Genomic DNA, 19,320 nt, shown 5'->3' on the forward strand with positions numbered 1-19,320 from the left:
TTCGAAAACTCCGCTCGTGTGTATGCTACTCCGACGGACTAAAACCGACGCTAGGGCAGCTATTGGCTACTACTATGAACTTCCTTATTCAAGTCGGGTCGTACGTCATCACGTTCGAATCCGTCGGAGTTTAGTGTGATTGTGTGTGGCCAAGTCCGTTCGGCCGAAAAGTCTGTCAGAACTCCGTCGGAATTCCAGCAGAACTCCGACGGAACTCCTTTGGAAGTCTGTCGGACTTAAGTCCGCTCGTGTGTACGGGGCATTATTCACAACATGGGACTTGGCAGGCTTTACCTTATCAGGTACATCATCAGCAATGTCCTCCTCATTGAATACCAACTGATCCCCCCGCATAGGAGACTCCATGACCTGGATAGCCCTCAGCATGCCTCCTGAGTCCTGGGAAGGCATGGGGCTGCTTACCTCTCCCTGGGGGGGCAGGGGGGCAGAATTGGGGGTCTCCTCCTCCACCTCCATCTTTGTCACCCTTCCAAACCTCCTGTCGTTACCAAGCTTCTCCTTGAAGGGCCCATCTCTACCTTCCATCATGGCCACGATGGTCTCCTGATGGTCCACACGGACTTTGGCCAATTGGATCTCCGGATTCATGGATCCACGTTTCTGGCTGTGTAAGCCCTCAGGCTGCCTTTCGCAGATGCTTCAACTCCGCTCGTAGCTTGTAAAGCTTATCCCTCTCCCGATTCAGGACTTTTATCCCATCCACCACTCGCTCCCGAATGGCTTGCGAGCCTTCGTCCTCTCCAGGGGCAGAGAGATCCGCTTGTCCACAGGAAGGCATGTCACCTGACAGCCCAGGAGATGGCTGCGAACTTCCAGCAGGGGAGGCACTATTCCTCCCACTGACACCAATGACGGGGCACTATTCCTCCCACTGACACCAATGATGGGGCACTATTCCTCCCACTGACACCAATGATGGGGCACTATTCCTCCCACTGACACCAATGATGGGGTACTATTCCTTATACTGACACCAATGATGGGGCACTATTCCTTATACTATTCCTCCCACTGACACCAATGACGGGGCACTATTCCTCCCACTGATACCAATGATGGGGCACTATTCCTCCCACTGATACCAATGATGGGACACTATTCCTTATACTGACACCAATGATGGGGCACTATTCCTTATACTGACCCCAATGATGGGGCACTATTCCTCCCACTGACAGCAAATGACAGGGCACTATTCCTCCCACTGATACCAATGATGGGGCACTATTCCTCCCACGGATACCAATGATGGGGCACTATTCCTCCCACTGACACCAATGATGGGGCACTATTCTTCCCACTGACACCAATGATGGGGCACCATTCCTTATACTGACCCCAATGATGGGGCACTATTCCTCCCACTGATATCAATGATGGGGCACTATTCCTCCCACTGATACCAACCAGGCGTGTGTGTGAATGGGCCCTTAATGCGAGTCGCCAGTATATATTTTTGCAGCTCTAGGTCACAGCGTCTAATTTGCACCAAGGATATCGTTGTTGCTTTGTGTTGCTGGAGAAAAATTGAACCCTTGAGCTTAATCCCGGTCCCTTGGGACATCTCCAGGAGAGCGGTGTCACAGGATTGTCTCACTTTCTATACTCTTGCCTGCCTGGCAGGGCTCCACATCAGTGGAGACGGTGAGAAGCTGGCGCTCTTTGGTGCATTGCAGTGCTATTGGATTTTATAATTGGTATTTAATCACATTTTTTTACCCAATTAAGTATTAAATGTAATGTAAAGTAATAGAACTCAATTATCCGGCATAAAATTTTAATGAAATCCTCAACCCAAACAATGGACCCGGTGAGGGGAGATCCTTTATAGCCTTGTCTTCATCGTGCTCCACTGGGTGGCTGTAGAAGATCTTGCATGTGATGAAAACGATGGCAAAGCCTGTCTGTGGCTCATCCTAGGTAGGTCAGGAGTAGTGAGGTCACCTACCTCCCATATGTACCTACCAGCAATTTCCAAAATAGAGTTTTAACCAGTTGTGGACAACGGGCGTACTACGCACATCCAAAACATGCCATCAAAGCACACAGGACGTATGCAGTATGTCCAGTCCTTCTACCCCTCTCTAGCCTCCCCCTTGCCCTCATGCTCATCACAATGACAGCTGGGAGCTACTGTGTACGGAAGGCGTGGAAGCTGATGCTGTTAAAACCTGATACAGTGTTTATAAACATTGTTCAGACTGGAGATCGCAAGATACAAAGTAACATTGTTTATAAACATTGATCAGAGAGGAGATACTCTGACCAATGTTTATAAACAATGTTATTTTGTATCTCTCTATCTCCAGTCTGATAAATGTTTACAAACAATGTGACTTTGTATCTCTCTATCGCCGACTGATCAATGTTTATAAACAATGTTACTTTGTTCAGACAGGAGATAGAGAGATACAAAATAACACTGTTTATAAACATTGATCAGACAGGAGATAGAGAGATACAAAGTAACATTGTGTGTAAACATTAATCAGACAGGAGATAAATACAATGTTTACAAACAATGTTATTTGTATCTATCTCCTGTCTGAGCAATGTTTAAAAACAATGTTACTCTGTATCTCTCTATCTCCTGTCTGATCAAGGTTTATAAACTATATTACTTAGTATTTCTCTATCTGCTGTCTGAGCAAAGTAACATGGTTTATAAACATTGATCAGACAGGCGATAGAGAGATACAAAGTGACATTGTTTATAAACATTGCGCAGAGAAGAGATAGAGAGATAGAAAGAAATATTGTTTATAAACAATGCTCAGACAGGAGAGAGATACAAATAACATTGTTTGTAAACATTGCTCAGACAGAAGATAGAGAGATACACATAACATTGTATCTATCTCCTGTCTGACCATATTTTACAAACAATGTTATTGGTATCTCTCTATCTCCTGTCTGAGCAATTTTTACAAAAAAATTTATTTGTGTCTATCTCCTGTCTGTGCAGTGTTTACAAACAATGTTATTTGTATCTCTCTATTTCCTGTCTGAGCAATGCTTATAAACAATGTTACTTTGTATCTCTCTATCTCTTGTCTGAGCAAAGTAACATGGTTTATAAACATTGATCAGACAGGAGATAGAGAGATACAATGAAACATTGTTTGCAAATACTGCTCAGACAGGATATAGAGAGATACAAATAACATTGTTTGTAAACATTGTATCTATCTCCTGTCTGAGCAATGTTTGCAAACAATGTTATTTGTATCTCTCTATCTCCTGTCTGATCAATGTTTATAAACAATGTTACTTTGTATCTCTCTATCTCCTGTCTGAGCAAAGTAACATTGTTTATAAACATTGATCAGACTGGAGATAGAGATACAAAGTAACATTGTTTATAAACATTGATCAGATAGGAGACAGAGAGATACAAAGTAACAATGTTTATAAACATTGTACAGAAAAAAAATGCTGTTTTTATTTTCTTTGCATGTGATTGGGTACTCTTTGCAAAGTGAAGCTTCACTTCATTTACTAAGCTCTGGAGCAACTACACTTGCAAATTGCACAGTGTATTTGTTAAATTACTCCCAAGTAACAAGTCATGTTTATGAACATTGTTCAGATGGAGATAGGGAGATACAAAGTAAATTTTTTATAAACATTGCCCAGACAAGAGATAGAGAGATACTGAGTAATGTTGTTTATAAACATTACTCAGACAGGAGATAGAGAGATACAAAGTAACATTGTTTATAAACATTGCTCAGACAGGAGATAGAGAGATACAAATTAAAACTGTTCAGATGGGAGAGAGAGAGATTCTAGGCAATCGCTTAATAATTATCACATCAGATCTCATTGGACCTGATCAAGGAGGGTTTGTTAAAGGCAGACAAGCCCCTGACAGTACTAGACGGATGGTGAATCCAATCAATCTTATTGAAAACAATCGAACACCCGTTCAACTTTTGGCACTAGATGCAGAGGAAAGCATTCCATAGAACGCATTGCCAACATATCTCCAAAACAGAAAAAATTGGTATTAACCACTTCAGCCCTGGAAGATTTGGCTGCTCAATGACCGGGCCATTTTTTTTTGCGATTCAGCACTGCGTTGCTTTAACTTTAACGCGGCTCTTTACAGAGATCAGGGGCGCGCCGCATCCTAGCAAGACGGCACAGTCACGACGCTGCGCAACCCTGTGGGGGGGGGGGGGGGTGTGGAAACTAGTTAAACAAATGAGCACTAAATTAAAAAATTTCATATGAAATGGGAAAAAAAAACAAAACAAGAGTAGCATTCTCAATACCAACCACCACCAAAGACCTAGGAGGGGTGGGGCTTCCAGACATTAGGACGTATCCTTATGCATCTTTATTAGACCAAATGAAATTTTGGTTTACATCCCTTAATGATAAATGATGGTTAAATATTGAAAAAGAAACCACTGTAGGCCACGACCTATTCGCCTTTTCTGTGACAAAACACGTATTACCCCAAAAAAGTCATTATACCAAACCTCCTTTCTATTAAATCAACATTTTAATAGCATGGAAAGATATTCTCAAACCAAAAAGGGAAATTTGGACACTAGAATAGCATTACCTTCAAGAATAAAATACGTAAAATACATCAATCAGCAAAAGAGTGAACCAAACAAGACTACCAAAACATATAAAAGACCCCCATCACTTCTACCATCTAAATCTACCATCACGCTTCAAGAACATAGTGGAAGGGAAAATCAGTAAATTTGCATATCTAAAACAAATATATATAAACTTTTCTGACAGCAATGATATTCCAACAGAAATATGGAGATATTTCCCACACCACAAATAAAAAAAAAGGAATAATGCTGCGTACGCACGGTTGGATTTTCCGATGAGAAATGTTGGAGGTGAGCTTGTTGGCTGAAACAAGCTGTGTACGCTCCATCGAACATTTGTTGACGGACTTTCCACCAACAAATGTTGGCTAGGGTTCTCAAATTTTTCGCCCAAAAAACGTTGTTGTCGGACTTTCTGATCGTGTGCACAAAAGTCCACGCATGCTCGGAATCAAGTACCAGATGGAAGCGCTCGGTCTTGTAAAACTAGCGCTCGTAATGGAGATATCACTTGACTATTGAATTTCATTTCTCTCGGCTCGTCGTACGTCTTGTACGTCACCACGTTCCCAAGTTCGTAATGGAGATATCACATGACTATTGAACTTCCTTTTTCTTGGCTCGTCGTACGTCTTGTATGTCCCCACGTTCCCATGTTCGTAATGGAGATATCACATGACTATTGAATTTAATTTCTCTCGGCTCGTCGTACGTCTTGTACGTCACCACGTTCCCAAGTTCGTAATGGAGATATCACATGACTATTGAACTTCCTTTTTCTCGGCTCGTTGTACGTCTTGTATGTCCCCACGTTCCCATGTTCGTAATGGAGATATCGCATGATTATTGAACTTCCTTTTTATCGGCTCATCGTACGTCTTGTATGTTCGTAATGGAGATATCACCTGACTATTGAACTTCCTTTTTATCAGCTCATCGTACGTCTTGTATGTTCCCACGTTCGTAATAGAGATATCATATGACTATTGAACTTCCTTCTTCTCGGCTCATCATACGTTTTGTACGATTTGTACGTCACCACGTTCACACATCGTAATGGAGAGATCACGTACATCTTGTACGTCACTACGTTCGGAATTGTTGGCTAACATTTGTGGGACCGTGTGTATGCAAGACAAGTTGGAGCCAACAACAACCTTCGAACAAAAACACGGTTTTGTTGTTGGAAAGTCCGATCACGCATACGGGGCCATTAGACATTTCTACAACCCTCTTTCCCTTTCCTCTCCAGTTGACAAAAACCCCAACATGATAAAATGGGGAAAGGATATTTCACAAATCTATACATGGGAACAATGGCAGAAAGCACTGTCAATCACTAGTAAAGCGTCTTCACGTATTGAACAGTGGGATAATTCACCAAAATTATTCTTAACAGATGGTACCCAACACTTATAGATTGTCAAGAATATTCCCTACACTTAGAGATCTCCCCTACACAGTGGTCTACCTCCTTTACCCACACGCATCAATCCTCCAGGTCAGGGTTTTCCCAAGAGAAGAACTACAAACTGCTTTCGAGGTGGTACAGGGTCCCGGTCTCGGTACACAGGATGTTTCCGTCAACCACTGACGTGTGTTGGTGATGTCACGGAGCACAGGGATCATACATTCATATTTGGTGGGAGTGTGATAGGATTCGACCTTTTTGGGATAAGATCTTTGCGATTCATAATGATGTGTATCGGGCTTCGTTGCCTCCTTCGCCTCTGTCTGCACTTTTATCCATTCTCCCTGGGTCGATCCGGTCTCAGAAAAGTAGTCTTCTGAGATTCTTTCTCTCAGCAGCTCGTCATACCATCTCCCTATACTGAAAAAAGGACTCCACCCCCCCTATTTCAGCGTGGGTGGATATCCTTAATGACACTATGCTCATGGAGGAATTGCAGGCGAAGGCGGACGATGCTTATGATAGGTTTACCATGTTGTGGTCCATCTGGCGACACCATTCTCAGACGGAATTGTTTCTCAACAATCTCAAGATCTTCTAAGCATACTTCCTGCCAAGATTGGGCGGGGGATGGTGTCGTTACCCGGACCACTAGTGACACTGGAAGCCGAACCTTGATTACCTCTACCTCTGAGATGAGCATTTCTGATGTAACACACGCGAACAACAATGGTGCATATCCTGCACATATTCTTTCTGATAAATGCGATTGCTGTGCTCCCCCCTGTTTTTCCCTACCCTACTTTCTCTCTTTCTTTATTCGTACTGGCTTTCTCTTCCTCCCCCTCCCTTTTTTTTTCCTTGCTGTACCCACTACCTCCAATCCCCCCCCATTTTCCTGTTTATATTGATGTGCCTTATTTGATGTCAACGGCGACGTATGTGATGTAGTTGCCTGTTTACAAGTATGTTATTTTACCCTGTCTGGCATACAATAAAAATATTTAAAAAAAAAAGAATATTCCCTTTCACCTCTCCTATCTGCTGGAGCTGTAAGGAATTAGTAGAGGACATCCAAGAACATTCACTCTTTGGACATCCAAGAACATTCACTCTTTGGACATGCAAGAACCTTCACTCTTTGGACATGCAAGAACCTTCACTCTTTGGACATGCAAGAACCTTCACTCTTTGGACATGCAAGAACCTTCACTCTTTGGACATCCAAGAACATTCGCTCTTTGGACATCCAAGAACATTCACTCTTTGGACATCCAAGAACGTTCGCTCTTTGGACATCCAAGAACGTTCGCTCTTTGGACATCCAAGAACGTTCGCTCTTTGGACATCCAAGAACATTCGCTGTTTGGACATCCAAGAACCTTCACTCTTTGGAGATCCAAGAACCTATCAAGTTTTTGGAACTCGGTTTCCTCTTTTATTGCATTATCTGACATAAGGCAACAGCATTATTAGGAATGAAATCTAGACGTATATCCGCATTGCTATAGAACAATTGTATCACATGTCCTGATAGCAGGGAGACTTACCATTGCCACCATGTGGAAATGTACAGAAGCTCCCAAACTGTCAAACATCATCATAAGACTAAACACTCAAGCTCAATACAAATTGAAGTTAGCATTCATAAATTTCTCTATCATCCATTTCAAGAAAAAAAAATGTCTAGTTTGGATAAACAACCCAAAAACTTAAAGGAATAGCGTTATATGATACACCAAGATAATGAATATCATAAAGACCCTTCTTCTTCTCATCCCTAACAATTTGAGTATTTGACAACCAGATCCCGCTGAAGCCCCTGTACACATGATCAGATTTTCCAAGGGGAAATGGATGATGTCGGGCTGTTGGCTCTTGTAAACTAGCATTCGTAATGGATAATTAACATTCGTGATGTGGCAAATTATGAAATATTGAATTGCAGCGCACAATTCTCTTCTTCTTTAATGGGATAATGAAGCTGCTTTGCTGGTGATACTGATGGAGTTATGGCAAACGAAGTTTCAAAGGATTTTTTTTCTAGTGATATCAAGAATAATATTATTATGTATTATTTTTTTTTTGTTTTTTATTTTTTTGGTGCAAGTTACCATAACACCATTATCCCGTAGTTTTTAAGATCAAAGATACAACTATGTTGGTGTCCCTTGTCAATTTTATTTTGTATTTTTTTAAAATGTAACTGCCGACTCCCAAACTGTCATTTAAAGTAAAACACATATCCAAGTATTATTCTACACAATTTTTTTATTGTGCATTAAAAAAAAAAAAATAAGACATGCTATCTGCCAACAAAACTTAACCAAAAAGTGCATTCTATGCATCCAAAAATATAGAAAATATCCCAAATAAAATCATTATAATTCCACCAAATTTTTTTATAAAAGCCTCTTGCATGTTTTCCCGCTTCTTAATATTGGGGGTCAACAATGGCAAGAGTTGGTGAAAGCAGGGGTCCATCATCCGGAGATAATTCCGAAAATCATCCGGAATTTTTCTCCTAGAGCTCTTGCAGCAAAGGCATATGACATAATTGGTCACCATTAATAAAGCAACCAATTTTCGATCCAATAACTCCTCCTCCTCCTGTTCCTGGACTGGACTTGGGTCAAAGCAACAAATCCAAGGCCAGTTATAAACAACACGTTCTCGCCTCCGATTCCGCAACATGGCTGGTTGACGAACGGTCGTTCAGAAATGAACTGAAAAGCATGTAATGAGAAGCGCAAAATGATAAGCGTGAAATGAAAAGCGTGAATCAACGCCCTTTGGAAAAAAAGTCTGAGGTAAATCCGATCGGGTGTACGAGGTGGTAGTAAGTTATCAAGACTCGGATAGTGTACGTTACAACTTCTTATTATTGAGAGAGAGAGAGAGAGAGAGAGAGAACGAACATCGAACAGGCTGGAGATAGAAAGATATAAAATAACATTGTATTGAGCGTTTGAAAGTTTCATTTAGCCGTAGATTAGAAAAAACGGCTTTATTTAATTATAAAAGAAAAAATTGTGCCAAAAACAAGACTTTAATATCTACCTGTAAGCAGCAACATGTCCGGTCTTGGCTCGGAAAGGACACCTCTGCACTGTTCTTCTACAGGGAGTGGGATGACAAGAAGTCCATCTGCCAGCTGTGGGAAATCTTTAATGAAGTTATTCTCTCTGTGGAAAGACAAAACGAGGATCCAATTCTTCAACACACGTTGCTAGAGTGTACCGTTGTTGACAATAAAGTTACAAACCGGTAGCGTGGATGTACTAGCCACCAGGAGCCTTCAAATTGATTCCGCGTTCTTTTTTGGACCACGTTTAAACATAGACTTCTTTACTTATCAAAACTCAGAGTTAACTAGGAAGTCACTGCTTGACCCCACCCCCTTGTGATGGGCCTAGAAGGAGGCACAGGAAGCGGAAGGGAATGAGGACAGGCACCGTCTTCCCTGGCAAATTTGAAATTTGCATTTCTAGGGCTGTCTAGAAGAATACTGAACCAACTTGGAAGCACCTAGAGACTTGTACCTTTAGATCACAGAGATGATCTACAGTACCCCTGGGTACCTACACAGTAGTCACAGTCATGGGAATAATGGTACCACCAATGTAAGGAATATTCTTCCCACTGATCATCAATGTAAAGAACATTCTTCCCACTGACCACCAATGTAAGGGACATTCCTCTCACTGATCACCAATGTAAGGAACATTCTTCCTACTGATCACCAATGTAAGGACCATTTTTCCCACTGATCACCAATGTAAGGAACATTCTTGCCACTGATCACCAATGTAAGGAACATTCTTCCCACTGTCCACCAATGTAAGGAACATTCTTCCCACGGATCACCAATGTAAGGGACATTCTTCCCACTGATCACCAATGTAAGGAGCATTCTTCTCACTGATCACCAATGTAAGGAACATTCTTGCCACTGATCACCAATGTAAGGAGCCTTCTTCTCACTGATCACCAATGTAAGGAACATTCTTTCCACTGTCCACCAATGTAAGGAACATTCTTCCCACTGATCACCAATGTAAGGAACATTCTTCTCACTGATCACCAATGTAAGGAATATTCTTCTCACTGATCACCAATGTAAGGGACATTCTTCCCACTGATCACCAATGTAAGGAACATTCTTCTCACTGATCACCAATGGAAGGGACATTCTTCCCACTGTCCACCAATGTAAGGAACATTCTTCCCACTGATCACCAATGTAAGGGACATTCTTCCCAATTTTTCTTTATTAAAAGTCTTGCAATCAATAAGCATAAAATCATTATATATAAATATATACATATTTACATAAATGAAAATAAATATAGCAAATCTGCTCTCAAACAAAAAAGGCTTTACAGCAAAAACATAAATCCTATTACGACTCACACCAGTATACCAGACATCAAACTTGTGAGGTCAAGAAACAAACCTGCACCCATTATGCATGCAGCCCTTCTTCAAAAAGAAGATACTAACCAACAAAAGCTAAGGAAGTGAAGGAAACAGAAAATGAAAAGAGCTCCTCACCCAGAGATGGGCAGTTCACTGAAGCCAGGTCTGATAATCCTCCATGCCCTTATCCAGACTGCCCGAGGCTCCCTGCCCCTTTCAAGACCCTGAATTTTCCCAACCTCACCCAGAATATCGTGCACCACCACCTCAACAGAGAGGACTTTCTTCCGCAGGGTAATCTGGCACTGTGCATTCCATGTGAAGTAACGGACAACTATACTAACTAAAAACAGTGTATTGAAATCAAAATCCCAGCAAGTCGGGAATGCCCCGTACACCCACTCCGCATAACTCATGCGATAATAAAAGGGGATGCCTAGAGCCCTCCCTGTTGTGATATGGCTGAACCAGAGTGACTCCATCTTTATAAGTTCATATAAGATTAACTTGGGTTAACCTGTTAGTTAGTTTAAACTGTATTTACAGACTGCAGTGGTTTTCCTATAAAGCATACATATAAGAAAATATAGCTTGCATAAGCAGTTTTATTCTGTATTGTCTAAATAAAGAAATTGTGTCTCAATATGTCTGGGCCACAGGACTCATGACTGTGACTCATGAAAGCAGATGAAATAATTAATGATATGTAATGTACACCTCTGTATTAACCACACCCATGTTCTATGCAATGATTGGCTAATAATAGCGCATATAAGTTGTAGACCCGCCCAGAATTAAACCAGACAAGCTCTGAACACCAACTTTGACTCATCTCTTCTTGTGTTCAGAAAATTGCTGTCCTCTTAGTGCTGCAGTGCTGAGCGGGTTTCGTAAGTGTGGTAATTGCCGTAATTATACCTATCTGGTCTTTGTCAGGTATATAGAAATACCATTTTAATCACAACACTCCCCACCCTTTTATACACCTCTATGTTAAAAGGGACACTGCAGCAAAAAGTGGTCCATAGACTCCACTTTACCAACACACTCCGCTCTAGGACAATCCTGATCATCCGCATAGCGATGAGAAATAGAAATACCATTTTAATCAGAACAGATGGAGGCACTAGCTTAGATTTGAATTTAGGACTTGACAGGATGGTGGTCAAACTTTGATTTTGAAGTAAACGAATAATTGTTTATTGCCTTAGGTTTGACAGATAGGTTTGGATAAATTTTAATTAAGAAGAGAATTGTGAGACGGGCCAGGCTGTTAAGAAGTGGCTCTTGGGAAGCCTGTGTCCTGTGGGACTGTTGAGAAGTTTAAAACGTAATATTACGCTCTTTTTGGGAAAGAGAATAAGGAAAGGGTAATGGGGCAATTACCAATTACTACCGGGACCCACAAAACTTTTGCTCTATCTGGCTTTTCTTGTCTATCGCATTTGCATTAAAGTAATAAGATATCTGTTGTGTTGTGTGGGATACAGGGCTGTATGGGGGTAAGGCAGCCCCTGTTTTCACTGTTATATGATGTCCCAAAAGGGGAAAATTAGATTAGAGTGAAGTAAATTTTCTTGGTTATGTTCAGGAATCATGGAAAGGGTGAGTACTGTTATATGCATGTTCATATAAGTTTGCTAATGTTTTCTTTGAAGAGAAAATGGTATAGTATATGAATAATATGACTTCTCCCTTTTGCTAGTATGTTGGTGGAATGATAGGTGCTTGATTCTGCTTGAAAAGTGCATAATTTGTTTGGGCATGTTTAACATGTGTTTTGGTAACTCTTGGAATGGTATTGGAATGGTATTTTTTGAAGTTTGTGGAAGAATTTGTGTTTAGATGGGAGGGGATTGTAAGGTAAGTGGGTGTTTTGGAAAACTCCCTACAGTGTGATGAGATTAAGTTACATAGTTACATAGTTAGTCAGGTTTAGGGATGAGCTTCGTGTTCGAGTCGAACGTACGTTCGAGTCGAACGTACGTTCGACTCGAACGTACGTTCGACTCGAACGTACGTTCGACTCGAACATTGGCTGTTCGTCCGTTCGGCGAAATCCAAACATTTTGGTCCGTTCGCGTCAAATTCGCGTGGCGCTCACGGCCCACAATGCACTGCGATGGCGCAGTGCATTGCTGGCTCATGATTGGCCAAGCATGCACTGTGACCCCGCATGCTTGGCCAATCGCAGCGCCAGCAGCGAGGAGAGCCATGATTGGCCACAGGCAGGATGCCTGTGGCCAATCATAGCTCAGGCTATGTAGTACACGCCCCACACTATATAAGGCCGCCATCGCGGCGGCCTCGTGTAGTTTGTTGGCGTCTGAAGCAGTGGGTGTTCTGTGTACCTTCAACACAGTACACACCGATAGTTTTCGGCCGATTTTCTATCTTGCTGTTGTGTAGTGGTTATTGTCTGCGTGCCCTGACCGCAGTATACACCGCTATATTCACTTCACCTATATAGCTAGTGATCTATCTTTAATAATAGAGCTTTCAGTCAGTAGTGTTAGGAGATAGTGCGTGCTGTCTGCGTGCTCTGTACCCAGTACATACCGCTATATCCACCTACATAGCTGTTCTCTATTTGAGCCCACTTGCCATCTGCAGGAGTTATTGGAAGTTGTGTGTGCCTCCAGCACAGCACAGTATACATCTGTATATACCCCTTTATCTCTGGTGTTCTCTGGTTATTGTCTGCGTGCCCTGACCGCAGTATACACCGCTATATTCACCTCACCTATATAGCTAGTGATCTATCTTTAATAATAGAGCTTGCAGTCAGTAGTGTTAGGAGATAGTGTGTGCTGTCTGCGTGCTCTGTACCCAGTACATACCGCTATATCCACCTACATAGCTGTTCTCTATTTGAGCCCACTTGCCATCTGCAGGAGTTATTGGAAGTTGTGTGTGCCTCCAGCACAGCACAGTATACATCTGTATATACCCCTTTATCTCTGGTGTTCTATAATAAAGGCATCTGCAGGAGTTAGTGGGTGTTGTGTGCCTCCAGCACAATATAAACTACCCAACTGCTGTTTTACCCAACTCCCTTCAGGCCATTACCATGTCTGGAAGGCCAGCAAGGAGAGGCAGACAGGCGCGAGCCGATAAAAGAGGGCAAGAGACAACAGTGACAACAGTGCTGGTCGTGGACGCGGTGCATTGTCATCAGCGCGTGGCCATGGGACATGCTTGTCCTTTTCGGCAGCTGGACATGTTGAACCGCAACATGCCAACGACTTGGTAGAGTGGATGACCAAGCCCTCTTCATCCTCCTCATCCTCTCTCACCCAGTCTCAGGGTAGTAGCAAAGCAGCTGCCAACGCATCGTCTTCCCTCCTCTCAATGTCATCATCAGTGACTCCTTCCCTAGACCCACCACGTCCTCCTGAGGAGTCTCCTGAACTCTTTGAGCACAGTGTTGGGTACATGCTCCAGGAGGATGCCCAGTGTTTTGTGGGCTCTGATGATGACACTCAGCTAGAGGAAGGCAGTAGCGTGAGCGCAGAGAGAGGGGATGCTCAAGAAGGACAGCAATCTGGCAGTCATGTTCCACAAGCTGCAGCATACTGCCAGGTTTGCTACAGCGATGAAGAGGGAGGGGATGATGAGGGCACTGACTCCACGTGGGTGCCTGGAAGGAGGGAGGAGGAGGAGGAGGAGGCACATGTCCAACGAGGCAGGATGCCCTCCGGGGGCCAGCTTAGGGGCAGCACACCGACTGAATCACACCGCAGAGCTCCGCCTGTGCAGAGCACTGCCTCTGCGCGTTATTCTAAAAGTTCTTTGGTGTGGGCCTTTTTTGAGACGAGTGCATCAGATCGCACCGCTGCTATTTGCAACATATGTCTCAAGCGTATCTCACGTGGCCAAAACATCAGCCGCTTGGGCACCACATGCTTGACCAGACATATGTTGACCTGCCATGCAGCTCGTTGGCAAGCGTACCTCAAAGACCCACACCAAAGAACAAAGCGGACCTCTCCTTGCTCCTCATCAGCTGGCATCTCCAACCCCACTAGACCTTCAGTCCTCTCTGAAACCTGCTCTGAGAGGAATGAAGGTGTAGAATTAGGTGTGTCACAGCCAAGTGCTTCCGGGAACTCTGCTAGCGGTACACCCACGTCCGATTATAGCAGGCAAATGTCCCTGCCCCAGCTGCTGGACCGGCGGAAGAAGTTCACTCCCAGCCATCCACATGCCCAGCGGTTGAATGCTAGCTTGGCTAAATTGCTAGCACTTCAACTGCTGCCTTTTCAGTTGGTAGACTCGGCCCCCTTCCGTGAGTTTGTACAATGTGCGGTTCCTCAGTGGCAGGTCCCCAAACGCCACTTTTTCTCACGGAAGGCGATTCCGGCTCTCTACCGGCATGTGGAAGGCAATGTCCTTGCCTCGCTGGACAGGGCGGTCAGCGGTAAAGTGCATATTACCGCTGACTCATGGTCCAGCAGGCATGGACAGGGACGTTACCCGTCTTTCACGGCCCATTGGGTCACTCTTCTGGCAGCTGGGAAGGATGCAGGACAAGGTGCAGTAGTCTTGGAGGTTGTTCCGCCACCACGCCTCCAAAATGCTACTATTGGTTGTGACACACCTCTCTCCTCCACCCCTTGCTCTTCTTCTTCCTCCATGGCCTATTCCAGTGCTCTGTCCTCAGAACCAGCGGTGCTCCGTAGGCGTTCCAGGGGCTATGCAAGTACGCAGGCAAAACAATGCCATGCCGTGCTTGCGCTGGTTTGTTTGGGGGACAGGAGCCACACTGGGGCGGATGTTTTGTCAGCTCTGCAGGGGCAGGCCGAGAGGTGGTTGACGCCACGCCAGCTTAAGCCAGGAATGGTGGTTTGCGACAATGGCACCAACCTCCTCTCCGCCCTCCGACAGGGACAACTGACCCATGTGCCCTGTGTAGCTCACGTCCTTAACCTGGTGGTGCAGCGGTTCTTGGGCAGGTACCCCGGCTTACAGGATGTCCTGAAGCAGGCCAGGAAAGTCTGTGTGCATTTCCGCCGATCATTTAATGCCTGTGCTCGGCTGGCTGAGCTCCAAAAGGAGTTGAACCTGCCCAAGAACCGCCTTATATGTGACATGCCCACCAGATGGAACTCAACATTGGCCATGCTGCAGCGGCTGCACACGCAGCAGAGGGCCATCAATGAGTACCTGTGCGACTACGGCACCAGGACAGGGTCAGGGGAGCTTGGTTTTTTCTCACCACGCCAGTGGGGCATGATCAGGGATGCATGCACTGTCCTGTCACCGTTTGAGGAGGCCAACAGGATGGTGAGCAGTGACAGTGCATGCATCAGTGACACTGTACCTCTTGTCCACCTCTTGGAGCATACGCTGCGTGGAATAATGGACAGGGCACTTGAGGCAGAACAGAGGCAGGAAGAGGAGGACTTCCTTGCCTCTCAAGGCCCCCTTTATCCAGACAGTGTTCCTGCTGTGCCACCCATCACACAGGAAGAGGATGAGGAGGAGGAAGAGGAGGAAGAGGGGGAGGAGGATGATTGTGTCAGCATGGAGGTGGAGGCTGGCACTCAGCATCAGCATCAGCAGCAGCAGCAGTCTTGTAGGGATGATTTACAGTCCCAAGAAACACGTGGACTTGTACGTGGCTGGGAGGAGGTAGCTGCGGATCATGTTGTCCTTAGTGACCCAGAGGACTCCGGACCGAATGCCTCAGCTAACCTACGCTGCATGGCCTCCCTGATCCTGCAAAGCCTGCGGAAGGATCCTCGTATTCTTCGGATCAAGGAGAGGGACCATTACTGGCTGGCCACTCTCCTTGATCCACGGTACAAGGGTAAGGTTGCCGACCTTATCTTGCCATTGCAGAGGGAGCAGAGGATGAGACATCTCCGGGAGGCCTTGCAGAAAGGTCTGTGCAACGCGTTCCCAGAGACTGGGAGGTTACAAACTCCTGGTCCTGGACAACATGTTGCTGAGGCATCGGTCAGAAGGAGCGGTGGAGAAGGTGGCCGTCTGACTGATGCTTTCAGACAATTTTTTAGTCCGCAGCCCCCAAGGTATGATCGGTTCCAGCACCCATCGCCAGCGTCTGATTTACATGGTGCAGGAATACCTAGGGGCAAGGTCAGACTTGGACACCTATCCCACCGAAAATCCTCTGGCTTACTGGGTCTTGAGGATGGATCACTGGCCAGAGCTTGCACAGTATGCAATTGAGCTACTGGCCTGTCCTGCATCCAGCGTTCTTTCGGAACGCACCTTCAGTGCTGCTGGTGGCTTTCTTACCGATCACAGGGTGCGCCTGTCCACCGAATCAGTTGATCGACTGACCTTCATCAAGATGAATCAGTCTTGGATCACCCACAGCTACCAAGCACCTGAAGCTGATGTAACAGAATAATTTTTTTTGAAATATCACATCCCTTCAAGACTGCCTATGCTGATGCTGAGTGACTGTCCTGTTATGTTGATTGTCTATCCTCTTCCTCCTCCGCTGATATGTTGGAAGAACATTTCTGTTTCTGGTTGATGCCATCAGCACAATTTTTCTGCCCCTGTTTAACAGGGGCGTTTAAGTACAATTTTTGATGCAATGCTTTGCAGCAGGGCTAATTCCTGCAATCAAACAAGAGTATATGGGAGAGGTTGCAGTGTGGTGGCACCAGCACCAGTGCCTAAGGCCCAATTTTTCTGCCCCTGTTTAACAGGGGCGTTTAATTACAATTTTTGATGCAATGCTTTGCAGCAGGGCTAATTCCTGCATTAAAACTAGAGTATATGGCAGAGGTTGCAGTGTGGTGGCACCAGCACCAGTGCCTAAGGCCCAATTTTTCTGCCCCTGTTTAATAGGGGCGTTTAAGTACAATTTTTGATGCAATGCTTTGCAGCAGGGCTAATTCCTGCAATAAAACTAGAGTATATGGCAGAGGTTGCAGTGTGGTGGCACCAGCAGCAGTGCCTAAGGCCCAATTTTTCTGCCCCTGTCTAACAGGGGCGTTTAACCACCTTCAGACCGGACCATTTTGCTGGTAAATGACCAGAGGTCTTTTTACAATTTGGCACTGCGCTGCTTTAACTGGTAATTGCGCGGTCATGCAATGTTGTACCCAAACAAAATTTGCGTCCTTTTCTTCCCACAAATAGAGCTTTCTTTTGATGGTATTTGATTGCCTCTGCGATTTTTATTTTTTGCGATATAAACGTAAAAAGACCGCAAATTTTGGAAAAAAATGATATTTTCTACTTTTTGTTATTAGAAAAATCCAATAAACTCAACTTTAGTCATACATTTAGGCCAAAATGTATTCAGCCACATGTCTTTGGTAAAAAAAAAGTCAATAATTGTATATTTATTGGTTTGCGCAAAAGTTGTCACATCTACAAACTAAGGTACGTTTTCTGGAATTTACGCAGCTTTTAGTTTACGACTGCCTATCTCATTTCTTGAGGTGCTAAAATGGCAGGGCAGTACAAAACCCCCCCAAATGACCCCATTTTGGAAAGTAGACACCCTAAGGAAATTTATAAGTGGCATGTTGAGCCCATTGAATATTTTATTTTTTTGCCTCAAGCGATTGAATAATGACAAAAAAAAAATTTTTTATTTTTTTTTACACAAAGTTGTCACTAAATGATATATTGCTCACACATGCTATGGGCATATGTGAAATGACACCCCAAAATAAATTCTGCTGCTTCTCCTGAGTACGGGGATACCACATATGTGGGACTTTTTGGGAGCCTAGCCGCGTACGGGGCCCCGAAAACCAAGCACCGCCTTCAGGCTTTCTAAGGGCGTAAATTTTTGATTTCACTTCTCACTACCTATTACAGTTTTGAAGGCCATAAAATGCCAAGATGGCACAAAACCCCCACAAATGACCCCATTTTAGAAAGTAGACACCCCAAGCTATTTGCTGAGAGGCATTTTGAGTCCACGGAATATTTTATATTTTGCCACAAGTTGCGGGAAAATTACAAACTTTAATTTTATTTTATTTTTTTTTCACAAAGTTGTCACTAAATGATATATTGCTCACACATGCTATGGGCATATGTGAAATGACACCCCAAAATAAATTCTGCTGCTTCTCCTGAGTAAGGGGATACCACATATGTGGGACTTTTTGGGAGCCTAGCCGCGTACGGGGCCCCGAAAGCCAAGAACCGCCTTCAGGTTTTCTAAGGGCGTAAATATTTGACTTCACTCCTCACTACCTATTACAGTTTTGAAGGCCATAAAATGCCAAGATGGCACAAAACCCCCACAAATGACCCCATTTTAGAAAGTAGACACCCCAAGCTATTTGCTGAGAGGCATGTTGAGTCCATGGAATATTTTATATTTTGCCACAAGTTGCGGGAAAATTACAAACTTTTTTTTTTTTTTTCACAAAGTTGTCACTAAATGATATATTGCTCACGCATGCCATGGGCATATGTGAAATGACACCCCAAAATAAATTCTGCTGCTTCTCCTGAGTACGGGGATACCACATATGTGGGACTTTTTGGGAGCCTAGCCGCGTACGGGGCCCCGAAAACCAAGCACCGCCTTCAGGCTTTCTAAGGGCGTTACAGTTTTGAAGGCCATAAAATGCCAAGATGGCACAAACCCCCCCCAAATGACCCCATTTTGGAAAGTAGACACCCCTAAATTTAGGGGTACACTAGTGAGACTAGGTAATAAATGGCGGGTGCCCTGAAACTATAAAAAAAATAACTAACCAACCAGCGTCACCTGTAACAGTTATATGGTGATCACTGGTGAAAGGGTTAACTAGGGGGCAATCAGGGGGCTTTATGCGGTAGTATATGGGGGTCCCTGGCGCTATAAAAAGCTGCGGCGAACCTAAATACCTACCTGCCTAACTAGCGTCACCTGTGACACTAATACAGTGATCAGAAAAACGA

At 44.1% G+C, this 19,320-nt stretch overlaps 1 protein-coding gene across 2 annotated transcripts in view; it reads right to left on the bottom strand.

Moving 5' to 3' along the window:
- ASTN2 (astrotactin 2) overlaps positions 1–19,320 on the bottom strand; it is a 661,578-nt gene that overhangs the window by 132,831 nt on the left and 509,427 nt on the right. For both annotated transcript variants that reach the window (XM_077468007.1, XM_077468041.1), the window contains one exon: positions 9,070–9,194. In XM_077468007.1, the coding sequence (XP_077324133.1) occupies positions 9,070–9,194 (125 nt within the window). The remainder of the gene's footprint in view (positions 1–9,069; positions 9,195–19,320) is intronic.

This window comes from Lithobates pipiens, unplaced genomic scaffold (assembly GCF_037356315.1).
Source record: "Lithobates pipiens isolate NorthernLeopardFrog02 unplaced genomic scaffold, aLitPip1_a1.2 Scaffold_1, whole genome shotgun sequence".
Lineage (NCBI taxonomy): Eukaryota > Metazoa > Chordata > Amphibia > Anura > Ranidae > Lithobates > Lithobates pipiens.